Here is a 12,776-nt window from a genome sequence, read left to right on the forward strand (position 1 = left end):
TACATCTGACACTGACCTAAAAGAGGATGACTAAAATAGCCAAAAACATGTTTATTTAAACTAAGATATACTTTTAATAGCAAAATGTTGCTGAAAGAAACCAGATACCCAAATAAGTGGCAGGCTAACCCACAGCACTGAAATAATGTACAAAATGTGGATTTTAATGGATTTTCCCTTCCTGCTCAACAAGGCTGATTTCTTGTCATTCTGGGCAGGCAAAGGTGTAAAGCTTTATAAAATAACCTGATCTCCAAGAGAGAGGAGAATCACAGCCCAAAGGGCATTCAGCCAAACCCAGAGCCTGGATTGCTGTGGAGATTTATCAGTCTCTACATCCAGGATGAAAGGCCATTGAGTAAGAAAAATATGCACCCAATCTTTATATCTTTCTACAACAGCATGTCAACACATTCATTGATCCCAGTGAAGAGTATCTGGCTCCCTTTTTGTCACATTGCTGCCTTCACACACCCCATGGGAGAAGCTGGCTGTGAACTCACACTGAGGCTGCACTAAATGTTCATAAATGTCAGTCCCAACACGACTGAGCTCACTCGGCCCCTGCAGGCATGGAATGCTGTACAGCAGATGCAAAAATGGGATACAAGAATAGAAAGCACTTTATTAAGGTAATGTTCACATCGAAATTTCACCCCCATATAGATAATGTGTGGGTGAAAATTAGATTTAAGCAGTTAGCTTAATGCTGAATATTTTAGTGACAAATACGGTCTATGCACTTCCTAAAATGTCTAGAAGTATGCAAAGCAATAATATGGGAGGGGCAGGATAGAAAGAGAAAGGAAACTTTTAATCTAAAGGTTTATTTTTAGGTGATCTATTGAATGAAGGTTTGGCTTTTCCTTAGAACACCCACACCCATGGAGCAGAGCAAAGATTTTGATGAATGTGATACCCAGAGTATCACAGCTTTCTCCATGGTTGTTTTTTTGATATACTGTAGTCAGTTAATTAGATCTCCTCTGATCAATCATTGAATTACCGCTTCAAAAGGCATTATGATATGATGAGAGTGCCTTGCAGCAGTTAAACACTTTGATTTTTCTGTCCTAACACATTTACAACTGATGTCAACTAGGTCCTCTCAGCAAGAATAAAGAAATACTTTTTAAAATTACAAGAACAATTTATCTCACAATTTAAAATCTAAAGAGTTACTGTAAAATGGACTCATAAAATTACTGTAATATGGATTCATTCTCTCCACTGGTTCTTTCTAATATTTAAGACCAATCTCTTTCATGTTTTCCGTGTCCATTATGTTTTGATCTCAAGCCCTCTGGAGCTTCAACCTTCTCTCTTGCTCTTGTTCCATTCAGCTGTTTTATGCCATCACTGTTATATATCTGTGGCTTCAGCTGTGTTACAGCAGCTCCTTCCTTGATCCTCAGGAGTCTGGCTCAAAAACCAAAGCAGTGTAGTCATTGCAAAGAGATATTGACAGGAACTCTCTTGTGTTCCTTTTGTGACTTGGCTCTTGAAGAGAAAGTGTTATCAAAGGGTTAAGGCTGTAGGTCACAACACAGTCATGAGATTTGCATGCCATGGCATTGGAGACTGTTGGCAAGTTACTGCCTTGGCTTCTGCTCATCCCTCTGTGAAAGGGGAACAGGGATTACAGGACAATGTCACCCCAAGAGTTGCCTCATTATAGTTTCTGTGAAGAGCTTTGGACTCCTTGGAAAGCAGACAGTACACAGAGGGGTGGTGTGTAGTTTTGGGAAAGGTCTGGTTTTGCTTCCTCTCCAAAAGCAGATGCCATGTACCACATCCAGGGATCTTTGCCCAGTGCTGTACAGAGGAGTTCTTAGGCTTGCAGTAAAACAAGAAAATAAATAAGCATTCTACATCGTGTTTTTGTTTGTGATTCAAGTTCCCAAATGGGGCAAAAAAGGTACATTGGTTTTCTGAGCGGTACCAGTTATGGAAAATAATTTACTTTTTAATCCTACAGAAATACATTTGCCAGATGAAAACTGTTCTGCTGTTGCCTTTCTGAAAGGATAGTGCAGTCTGCAGATAATTAAAGAGAAAGCAATACCCATAATTCAACAGTGTGTTTTAGCTATTATTTGGCAATTCTTTTTCTCTTGAAAACTCCTGTACATAATATGAGCTTAAAATAGAAATCACTCATAGCAAGTTTCATTTCATTGTGAATTGTTCTCTGACACCAATATGTAACCACATTTGTAAGAAACCCAAATCTTTTCCTGCCAGCCGAAGCTGTCCTGCACTGTTACAAAATCTGCTATTTTGAATTTGAATACCTGCTATGTGGGCAGCAGAGCCCAGGGAGATGGTACCAGTCTGGCAACTGGCCATTTTGTGAAACGGAAGGGTGCTGACAAAACTGAAGGGGATTTAGAAACCTGCAGCTAGGATGAGAAAACACAGGATTTTAATTTTTCTGGAGAAATTAAGACTTGGCTATTTTTATAACAAGGTTGATTACTGCCTCCCAAATTAAACCCCACTACTCAGGGAAATGTACTATCATCTGGAGACTGGTTCCCTAGTACCTGCAGGTCTCCCCATGGCCAGGCTGACACAACAAAGATTTCCTGGTGCCTCCAGAGCCAAGAGGAGGAGAGGTTATTGCTCCTGACCATGCAGAGCACTCCTGGGGCCCAGAGAGACAGTGTGCCCTCTGTCCTGTGAGCTGAGCATGTAAAAGGTGACAATGTTCGTTTTAGTAACTCAACTGTTAAAAAGAACCAGGAAAAATCACAGTTTGAAAGCGTGAAAAAGGAGAAAGATGCTGGGGAATGGCACTGACTACCTCAAGCTAATGCAGGGTTCCTCATCCATGTAGAATGAGCTTTAGCTCACCAGGAGCAACTTAATTACTTCTGTTCAATGGTTTTCCACCCACATGTTTATTGTAGTTCGTGCTCTTGGAAAGTGCTGAGGAAACAGCTCAGAGCATGAAAGGGGATTACTCTCGTAGGTAATGGGTGCTGCAAAAGCAAAAGCTCATCTGAAAGCTTCTGTGCTGCACATACCCAGGATGCCTCCCCCTGGGCAGAATTGTCTGGCTCCTAATGATGTGATCACAGAGCAGGTCCTGCAGGGGCACGAAGGTGCCCTTTGGAACAAGGAGTGAACACCTCTAAGGACTAGTAATTACACAAATAAGTATACAGCTAATAAAAATCTGTTATCCTGTACTTTTTACTTCAAAATTTCTTGTTCCCAAGAAGTGAATCAGGCCTCTCTCCAGATAATTTATAGAATACCAGTTTCCATAACAACCTAATTGCTCAATGAAGCAAAAATACCTGGCAGAGTTACCATTATCATGAAATAATTGACCACAACAGTGAGTGAAAGAGACTGCATTAAACCCCGCATTGCTTTGTGTCAACATGGTCAACTACAATCCAATAATGCCAGATCAAAGACCAGCATTCCTAAAACGAGTCATTACAAATCACAGCAATATTCCTAAGAAGCAGAGTGAGATCATAGTGAACAAATATTTTTCCCTACAACAAAGCACAAAGTAATGTGCAATCATTTAATGGTCACAGAACTCCATGGCCCACACTGTGATAGGTAATTTTAGGACCTAAGGGTTTGCTGTAAAGAAATAAAAGCAAGAACAGCTCTCTTAGTTTGTGCCTTCAGATGAGCAAAGGCACAAGCCACTTTTTGTTGTCTATTCCACAAAGGCTTGGCAAACACTGGTAAGATTCAAGAGGGAGAACTCACACCCAGTGCTGAAAACACCTAGTTCATTAAAAAAACACAGCACCAGTCTAGATGTAGATGTGCATTTCCCCATGGAACCATTACATCTTTACTCTTCCTGTGGGCTGCAGAAGCAGCCAGCCCACGGCTGGGTTTGTGTGGGAGCACTCAGACCCAACATCCCTCACATGAGTGTGCAGTGCCCCCCTGCATGTCCCCAGCCCAGCTCTGCTCTGCACCTTGTTGTGCTCATGTCCCTGAGACATTTTTTGTTTCTCTGCAGCTTCTCCAGCAGCTCTGAGTAGCTCCAGCAGTCTGTCACATGGTGCTGAAGGCACACTGCAATCCCAGCAGCTGGCGCGAGGGTGTGTGAAGATGGGAGCCCTCTTGGCAAAAATATTGGAAGATCATCCCACTAGGAAGGAGCCAGGAACTTGGATCGTGTGTCCAGTCTCTCTGGCGCATGGTAAGACAGGAAAGAGCATCAGGTGTAAGGCGGCATGTGTGTCAGATCAGGGCCAGGCATGAACAAAAGTCAGCTTGTTTGTGGGGTACCCCAAACAGATCAATCTGGCCTGAAATATTGACCATGCAACTCCTCCAAGTCCAGAGTAGTTCTGCTTGTTCCTGGCACTGTCAGCTTTGTTTTGGAGAGGCTGTTACAGAATGCTTCCAAACTTCACAACTCCCAGAGGCTAAAACCTATAGCACAAAATAGTTACATGTCTAACTCCTATGTGCCATATTACAAATCAAACTGTTCCCTTGTTCTTTACCCTTTGAACCCCTTGTTCCTCACACACAGGCAGGGTGAGCATAGCATGGTGTTGGCTCTGTCCTTGGGCACTCCTGAGTCATCCAGGCCATGCTTTACCCCTTTAGCAGTCAAGGGATGTTTCCCCTGACTTCAGTGCCATGAGTCACCATGGTGGATGAGTGGGTTTTCTGCTCTACCTGACGTGATATTGATAACTCTGGGAAACAACAAACTTGTAAGAAACTCTGAGGAGATATTGAGCCTTAGGAAAAATCAGGATGGTCTTTTATTTTGCTACATCTTGCTTGGCTAACACTCATAACAGCTTTCTTTCCCTTCTGTTTAATGATAAATCTCTGGGTTTTGCACCCTTACAAAGCTCTGCAAATACAGCTTCCCATCCTGTATTTCCTGTACTCAGCATCAGGGAAAAGCTGGGCACACACATATGGGATAGGTTTGGACATTACAGAAGCAAAGAGAAAGAAAGGTCACACATGAGTCTTTTCTCTGGCTTTGCAGTTCAGGCCTGTTTTGCAAGCAAGATACATATGTCCTTTAATTATTCATTAGGATAACTGCAAACTCTCTGAGGATGCCTGCACCTCTTGCAGCAGAGGAGGCTGTGGCTGTAACACCTCGGCACAGATGGACACAAACAATCAGAAAAAGTAAAATATTTGTCAGAAATAAAGTCCAGGGAAACAGAGAAGAATAAAGCAATTAATCATTCAGAAAGGGGGGGAGTAGGGCAGGGAGGGAGGGAGAAAGAGAGAGAGAATGGCAAAAGAAACCTGTTAGCTTGTACTGCCTCCCCTGGAAGTCTGTCAGCCCACTGGCAGGAAGATTAAGGATGTTGATGGGAATTCCTTTCTCACCACAGTTGGCTTTAAAAGCACAGGACAATAACCTACTTTTACAGGTCTGGCTGTGGCTTTCCCACGACACATCTTTTTCTCCCCTTACTCTAAACAAAAAAGGATGATCCCTTGCAGTGCCTGTTATCTGAGTGCTGCCCTCAGAGCTGAGGTGAAGTTATTGATTGAAGCACTTGGACATTTATTGGATTTGCGGCTTTTCTGATGTGTGAAAATTGCTTTGTCCTGCTCGAGTCATACTGTCCTACATGTTCCAGCATTTGTTGGTGTAACCACCAAAGGTTCAGACCCTCTGCCACACTTCCTTTGTGAACAGACCAACCAGTGAAATCTCTGCAAGGCAGAATACAGATTTCAAAGCATCAAATTGAACAATATACTTGACACTAGGCTTGAAGAGCCTGCACAGCTTAGAGTTCACCTCTCCTTGACCCTCTGGGAAGGACAATACCCACTGCTGTATCCACAGCTCAAGCTGGATTGCCTGTTTCAGTATCTTGCTCTTTTAGGAACCTGTTTAGGAGAGGGAATTTGCACTGGCAGGTTGCCCTGGATGGCACTTTGAGTCAAGTTCTCCAATCCTCCCCATGGCTTATTTACTGCATTCGGTACTTGTGGGATGGGGAAAAGCAAGAAGGGGAAAATTACTTAGAGGCAAGGTCAGTGCCATCCTTTAGCCCCATAAGAATAGAACCTTTTGCTTTCTGGTTTATACAGACCTGCAAGATTTTGATCTGAGCAAGAAAAGAATGACTGACCCTCTTACAAAGACTCTTACACCACTCTCTTATCCCTGTGCTTTATTTTCACCCTGATTTGCTAATATCACAAAGGAGGCCTTCATTTATCCTTCATCGGCCAAGGTGACATTTCTGTGATGACATCACTGGCATCAGTCACTTGCTCTTGGTTCTCTGTGTGCTTGAGTCAGTCTGGCCTTTTTGCATTCTCAGAAAGGGCCATCCCTGGAGTGATTTCCAGGCTGAAAGATCATTTGTTCTGTACACACAGCAACCTTCTGTGTTGCAAGAGCAGCAGCTCTCTTGAAATGCCTGATCTAAATCTCCACAAGAACTACTCACTACTGCAGTACCTGAGGAGTGAAGTCTCACATCAGGCTTCAGCAGTGCAATTAAAACAAAACAACCTCATGTTTGACTTGTTTCCAATAACTAATTCTTCTGTTTTCTGGGCTGAGGTTCTTGAAAGGACATAACAAAGCTGAAGCAGGGCAACAAGAGCAGAAATGGGAGTTGGGTGTTCATTTGTGGGCAGCAACTGTCCCAGCTCTCAGCTGAAATACATTTTAGGATCCTAAGAGATAATGCCACCATTTCACTGTAAAGAATAGATAACACTGTTATATTCTTAACAGCTTTTCATAGGTATTTGATTGGGATGACACATACAAAATAAAATACGAATAAAGTAGCATACAAAGGAGTTTTAGAAGCAGTAACATAACACATTTCTAAAAAGCCAAACCAATAATTAAATTCACAGGACAATGGATTTTTAAATTTGTTATTTTTTAAGTGGAAGTCAATAATATATTGTGCTACAAACAAAGCTTTAATCCAGGGTTACTCCAGATAACACAGATATGTTTTGCAGTCAATAGTCCCCAAAAGAACATTAAGCTTGTATAGATGTCTGACTAAGATGGTGGCATATTTACAATACATTTCACTGATTTATATGTGCTTTTTCCTCTCCATCCAAGCAATAGCTTTTCTTCATCCCTATCCTAACAGCTGCAGCAATGGGGTTTGTTTCAGGCTTTGTTTGGGAGATTAAAACCATCTCAGTGTAATCTCTTTTTGTTTTATACACTGAAGGAAGCATTAGAGATGAAAATTAATGCCACAATGGATTTCATTAATCACACCAGGAAGCTTGGTTTGCTGTAGTAGGCACATCCAGCAGAAGGTGCTCACAATCAGTTTAAATATTAAACGCCCTCCTGTGTTTAAATAGTGATGATCAAATCTGCAATCACAGCTCCTCTTGGGACAGGGGTTCTTTTAAAAGGGCAAATATTGCCCAAACCATCTCACCTTATGGTCAATCCCTCTTTCCAGCAATGTAAGCATCCCTGGAACTGCAAGGACAAAAGGACTGGAAAAGTCAGTGCCTGGGGGAATTGCTGTGAGATAAAGGAGGTGTCACCTCTGGGTCACAGCGCAAAAGAAATCATAAAAGAAATCATAAGGGCCAACAGTTACCGTGGTGGGACAGGTGCTGGCAGCACAAGGCACCAGTCTCTGCCTGGTCCTTGGAGAGTAGGTGCTCACATTACAGAAAGCAGCACTGCTGTTAACTGATGCTGCCAGCAAAAAGGCCAAGGATCAGCAGGTCCCCCAAGCTGGGCTGTTGGGGTGTATCCCCACAAAAGGCCAAGTCCCAGTGGCAGATGGCCAGAGGGAAGTTTGCATTCCCACAATTCATGTTCTAACTGTTACGAATAATCAGCAGCTCTCCAGGGCCCTGGGTCTGACACGAGGCAGGAGCCAGCCCTGCTTGAAAACTGCAGCAGTCACCAACTGTCCCAGCCAAAAACATCCTGGGACTGATGTGCTGGGGCTGTTGCATACAGATGAACATGGTCTAAGTGAAGGAAAGGGAAGCAAGCCCCAGAAAAGCAGTGTACAAAGAAAAAAGCTGTGAAACTCATAATTCCTGTCTGTAGAATCTAGGAATCAAAAGCACAAGTTTCCTTTGAAGTGTTTGTGTGCGATCACTATTAAAACCTTGCTTGAAATTAAAGTACAATCAGAAATTGAAGGAACGGGGCCTTAGCAAATGTGAAAATATACAGGTTTATGCTGCTGTATTCTGCCTCAGCCTTCCTCCTGTGCTGGGATCGAAGGAGATAGAAAATCAACAAAACCAAAACTGAAATCACTACCACTCCTGCCCCTAATAGAGTGAATAATGCCAGGAGCTGAACTGACTACAATTCCCAACGTTCACTGAGGGTATCTTTAGGACAAATGTTACCCGAGAACATCCCAAACAATCTGAAATTGAAAGCAAGCCCTGTTGGAAGTTGTAGTCCAACAGCCCTGGTGGCTGTTGGAAGCTGTAGTCAGCTCTCCGGAGCGAACTACTGAGCACAAAGATCCCGAGAGCTGCTCTGGCAACCAAAAGAGCCCCGCTAGAGCTCTGGGGGAGCGGGCGGCGAGCGGGGAGAACGCGCTGTGCCCCTCGGGGGTGCCAAGTTCCCTCCTTGGGCCTCCCCGATGTTTTGGGGGGATTTTTGGCCTGGGCCTGCGGCAGAAGGGGCGAGACCTGCCCGCGGCAGCCGGAGCCAGCAGGACCCGGTCTCCCCCGGGCCCGGTGCCGGTGGCTGCGCCGGCGGCAGTGGCGGTGGCCGTGGCGGTGGCGATGCGCTGCCGGGGCCCGGCGCCGGGGGGCGGGGGCCGGGGGCGGCGGCGCTCCCCGCCCAGCCGCCGCAGCCGCGGGCCGGGCGCGGGGGGCGCAGCGGAGCGGCGGCGGCGCCCAGGGCCATGTCGGCGCCGTGCCTGCGCCTGCCCGCCGCCGGGTCAGCACCGGCGGAGGCGGACAGCGCCGGCGGCATGGAGCCGCCCGGGGCCGCCGCCCTGGAGCTGGCCCTGGAGGAGGAGCTGGCGCTGCTGGCCGCCGCCGGGGAGCCGCCGGAGCCGCCGCCCGCCGCCGCCGCCCGCGACCCCGAGCTGCTCTCGCTGATCCGGCAGAAGGAGAAGGACCTGGTGCTGGCGGCGCGGCTGGGCAAGGCGCTGCTGGAGCGCAACCAGGACATGAGCCGGCAGTACGAGAGGATGCACAAGGAGCTCACCGACAAGCTGGAGGTGAGGCCCCGCCGCGCTCCGCCCGGCCCCGGCCCGCGGGTTCTCTCCGCGCAACGCGGCCCCTTCCCCGGCGAGCGCCGGGGGCGGGCGGGCCCTGCCGAGCCGCCCGCGGGACTCGCCGTGGCCGTGACGGGGAGGAAAGGGTCTGAGCAATGCCTGCGAGGCCTGGGGGAGGCAAAGCTGCCGTTCTCCCCCGCACCCCCCGGCCGAGAGCCGGCGTGTGGGGCCGGGGCCGGGCTGCAGCACGGCGCTCCGGAGGCTCCTGGTGGGCTGTTCTGCCCCAGGACCACCTGGGAGAGATGTGCGCAGCTCATCTCGTCACAGAAATACCTCGGAAGTTAAATTTGCACAGCAGGTACTGAGCTACAGAGCATATGTGACCCTTATGCTTAAGCTGTTGCAGCTAAGGCTTTAGGCATGGCAGGAGATAAGCCCTAATGATACATCGCTGTTAGCTGTTTGCTCTGAAAAAATGCCTACAGGTATCTGGAGAAAGCTGTTTGCCAGGAACTCGGGGGATTGAGCTATTTATTGATTTTTAAAGATAAAATAGAGCTGTTACAAAGAAAAAGACTTATGCAGGCAGCTTTTTTTTGGAACAACTCTCTTGCACAATTGTAAGAGCCACTATTATTCACTCTTCCTCAGAGGTAGTCTTGAAATTGTATTTCTTCCAATAAGTAATACTGCTTAGAAGGCTGAGAAAAGCCTCTCTAACCTTTCTGGAGAGAGTTTGAACAGTGCTGGATTAACATTCACATTTCAAGTCACAGCCCTAGACCAGTCCTTTCTGCACAGTCCTGCATATTCCTGTATTCCTTCCTCACAGACTTAACATTTTTCAAGTTCAAGAGGATTTGTGAAATTACTGTATGCCCTTTGTTCTCCTGACAAAAATTCCTCTCCCTTATTAAACTTGTCATTTTACCCCAGCTGATCCCTTCCTCTTTGCAGGGGAATCTCTCTGCCTTTGCTATTCTAATAGAATAATAGTGAAGGTGACATTTGCTCAAATTGTTGCTCAGTGGCTCTGTGTATCAGTTTAGAATTTCCCAGAGTATTAAAATTTGCCAAAGTGATTGTTTCCATGTTGATCTTTAAGCAAGAACAGACGTATGTGGTGTTGTGCTGACATGGTTTTCCTTAGGAGTTGGAGTAGAACCTTTCCTACGGTTAAAGGAAAAACACACAAGTTTAGATATGCACTGAGCTGTGTCTTGGGTAGTTCAGGAGCCTCATATACCACTCATTGTTTGCAAAATGTAGAGGTGAAAAGAAGAGGGGAGAAACTATGACTTTATAGTACTTGAAATAACATGCCACAAATGTTTACCTCTGCACTCACAGGCCCATTCAGAAGGTAAATGAAGAGATTATAAATACAACCAACTGTTTACATATTTTCATCCCATTACTATCACCCTAACTTCCCAGGGGAATAACAGATTGCTATTTTCCAGGCTACCCATTTGAGAGGAGTTAGTATTATCTACTTAAGGGTCATTTTCTTTCCACTGGGTTTGGCAAATTTAACCCAGTGCTGCTTCACACACAAAAAAAAATCAAATTTCAACATTAATCTTCTAAAACACAAGCTTGATAATCCCAGCCTCTGGAGATTAAATCTTGGCCTCCTCCTGTTGCCACTGAAGTGAATAAAATTTCACAATAAGCTTTTCGATTTCAGAGGAGCAGAGAGGAAGGACCCACAGCTGTTCCCTCCTTCCCTATGCTGGGAACTTTCTGATGGTGACAAGAAGCAAAGTCTCAGATGAGATCCTTGGCGACAACCTGATATAATGATGTTTAAATAGCACTTAGAAGGAGATATTTTCTCCCAGTTCACAGTTCAGAATTGGTAACAAGAGCTCAGTGAAGTCTCTCCATTTCACAACAGCCAAGGTTAGGTCTGCTCATTGGGTGCTTTGCCTCAAGATTAAATAACATCTGGTTTTGTGGGTTCACTGCTGAGGTACAGCATTCCTGCCATGCACCTACTCTGGCAAACCTTTCATTTCACAGCCTGAATTTAAATTCATTTCTTCTAATCATGAAATTGAAATTCTGTAATAAATTCTGATATGTGATCCTAGACAGTTTTATCCTCTGTAAGGGATTAAAACAGTTAATACTGCTGTTCCTCTGCCACAGAGGAGCCTGCTGTGTCCTGGCACTTTACAGTATGAACCATCTTTATCAGCTGGGAAACTCCCCCTTGCTTTCATCTCTTTAGATGAGGACCAGGCCAGCTCAGTTAAGTTGAAGAGAAGCTGTTTTCAGAAGAAAACATCTTCTAGAAAGCTGTTCTGTGTAAAAATCAATGAGCAGCTGGTGAATGGAGAGACAAGAAACTCAGGAAACAAGAAACTTCCCTACTGAGGACAGCAGTTTGCCCTATCAGCACTACGTGCAGAAATCCCCTCTCCAGATCTGCAGCCCTGCAGGTGCTGGGGTGAGGGCAGGCCAGGGGAGATGGCTGCTGGCAGAAGCAGGAGGGACCAGCCAACACATCTTATCTGGGTTCTCCTCCTCTTTGCAACAGCCTCTCCATGCCCCCCTGCTCTGTTCTGGTTTCTGTGTCACAACAGAATAAACTTGATATTTTTCACCTCCTTCTAACACGAGCCTTTGTGATGGCCATTTCTTGGGGCTGTGTGTAGTGGAGCTTTTCTTTTGCAGTGGAAGACTAAAGTGCTTTTTAAATGATTGACAAGGCTTATCAGTGGTTTCTAAATCACATTTGGGTGTCTGGGGCACTTCAACTGCAGTGCTGCTTCTCAGCAGGCTGAAGTTCCACTTTCCATTTAGAGAAGGCCCTGGATCTTTCTAAACGTTGCCTAGCAGTGAAAGAGGCAGAGCTATAAAAGACAGAATTTTCAGTGTGCCGCTGGAAGTGAAATTGTGGCTACTCCAGGCACACTTGGACTACAAACAAGATTTCTTTGCAATGGTTGTCATGGGCCAGGTGCTGGGATCTCATGCTTTCTATTGCATGAAAATATTTATATTACTGCTTAGCTCTCATTTGCAAGGATGCTCACTCTTTAAGTGTCTGAAACATGGGGATATCCCTTTCTATGGGTCATTGTTTTTAATCAACTTTCCCTCATATTTAAGAGTTTTTCATAAAAGTCTGGAATTTTCAGAAAGATTTGGAAGGGCACAAGCAAGGTGCTGCTTCCACACTGAGCTGGAAGGAGCATAAGAAAGCATTTGGGGATCAGGTGAAGAAACAGAACACAGAGCAAAAAAAGGTGGCAGATTAGCAGTACACAGGCCAGAGGGCCGGGGAGGAACAGGAGGCTTTTGACATTCAGACCTGCTCAGGAAGGTGACAGGGACCCTGCCAGGGAGGCTGTGTGTCATCAGCAATAGGCACCCAGGGGAAACAGCCCCCTCACAGCCTGTGTTTCTAACAAGCAATAAAAAGCCACTTCACATAAATGCAGTGCAATTTTCTTTTCCGCCTAGCAGGTTTATTTTCCCTCCTATCAGAAGTGCCATGGGAATTGTTCACCAGGGAACAATTCACCTGGGAGAAATAGGCAAGTGCTCCCAGTGTTTGGCCCAGTGGGTTTCTGTTCTTTTCTAAGA

At 45.6% G+C, this 12,776-nt stretch overlaps 1 protein-coding gene across 2 annotated transcripts in view; it reads left to right on the top strand.

Annotated features, from left to right (window-relative positions):
• Nucleotides 1–8,501: 8,501 nt before the first annotated feature.
• Nucleotides 8,502–12,776, top strand: part of BICDL1 (BICD family like cargo adaptor 1) — a 47,551-nt gene continuing 43,276 nt past the window's right edge. The window contains exon 1 of one of the 2 annotated variants that reach the window (XM_063416167.1): nucleotides 8,502–9,182. In XM_063416167.1, the coding sequence (XP_063272237.1) occupies nucleotides 8,595–9,182 (588 nt within the window). In that variant the 5' untranslated portion in view covers nucleotides 8,502–8,594. The remainder of the gene's footprint in view (nucleotides 9,183–12,776) is intronic. The other variant, XM_063416166.1, reaches the window with a different exon arrangement.

Source organism: Prinia subflava, chromosome 19, assembly GCF_021018805.1.
Source record: "Prinia subflava isolate CZ2003 ecotype Zambia chromosome 19, Cam_Psub_1.2, whole genome shotgun sequence".
Lineage (NCBI taxonomy): Eukaryota > Metazoa > Chordata > Aves > Passeriformes > Cisticolidae > Prinia > Prinia subflava.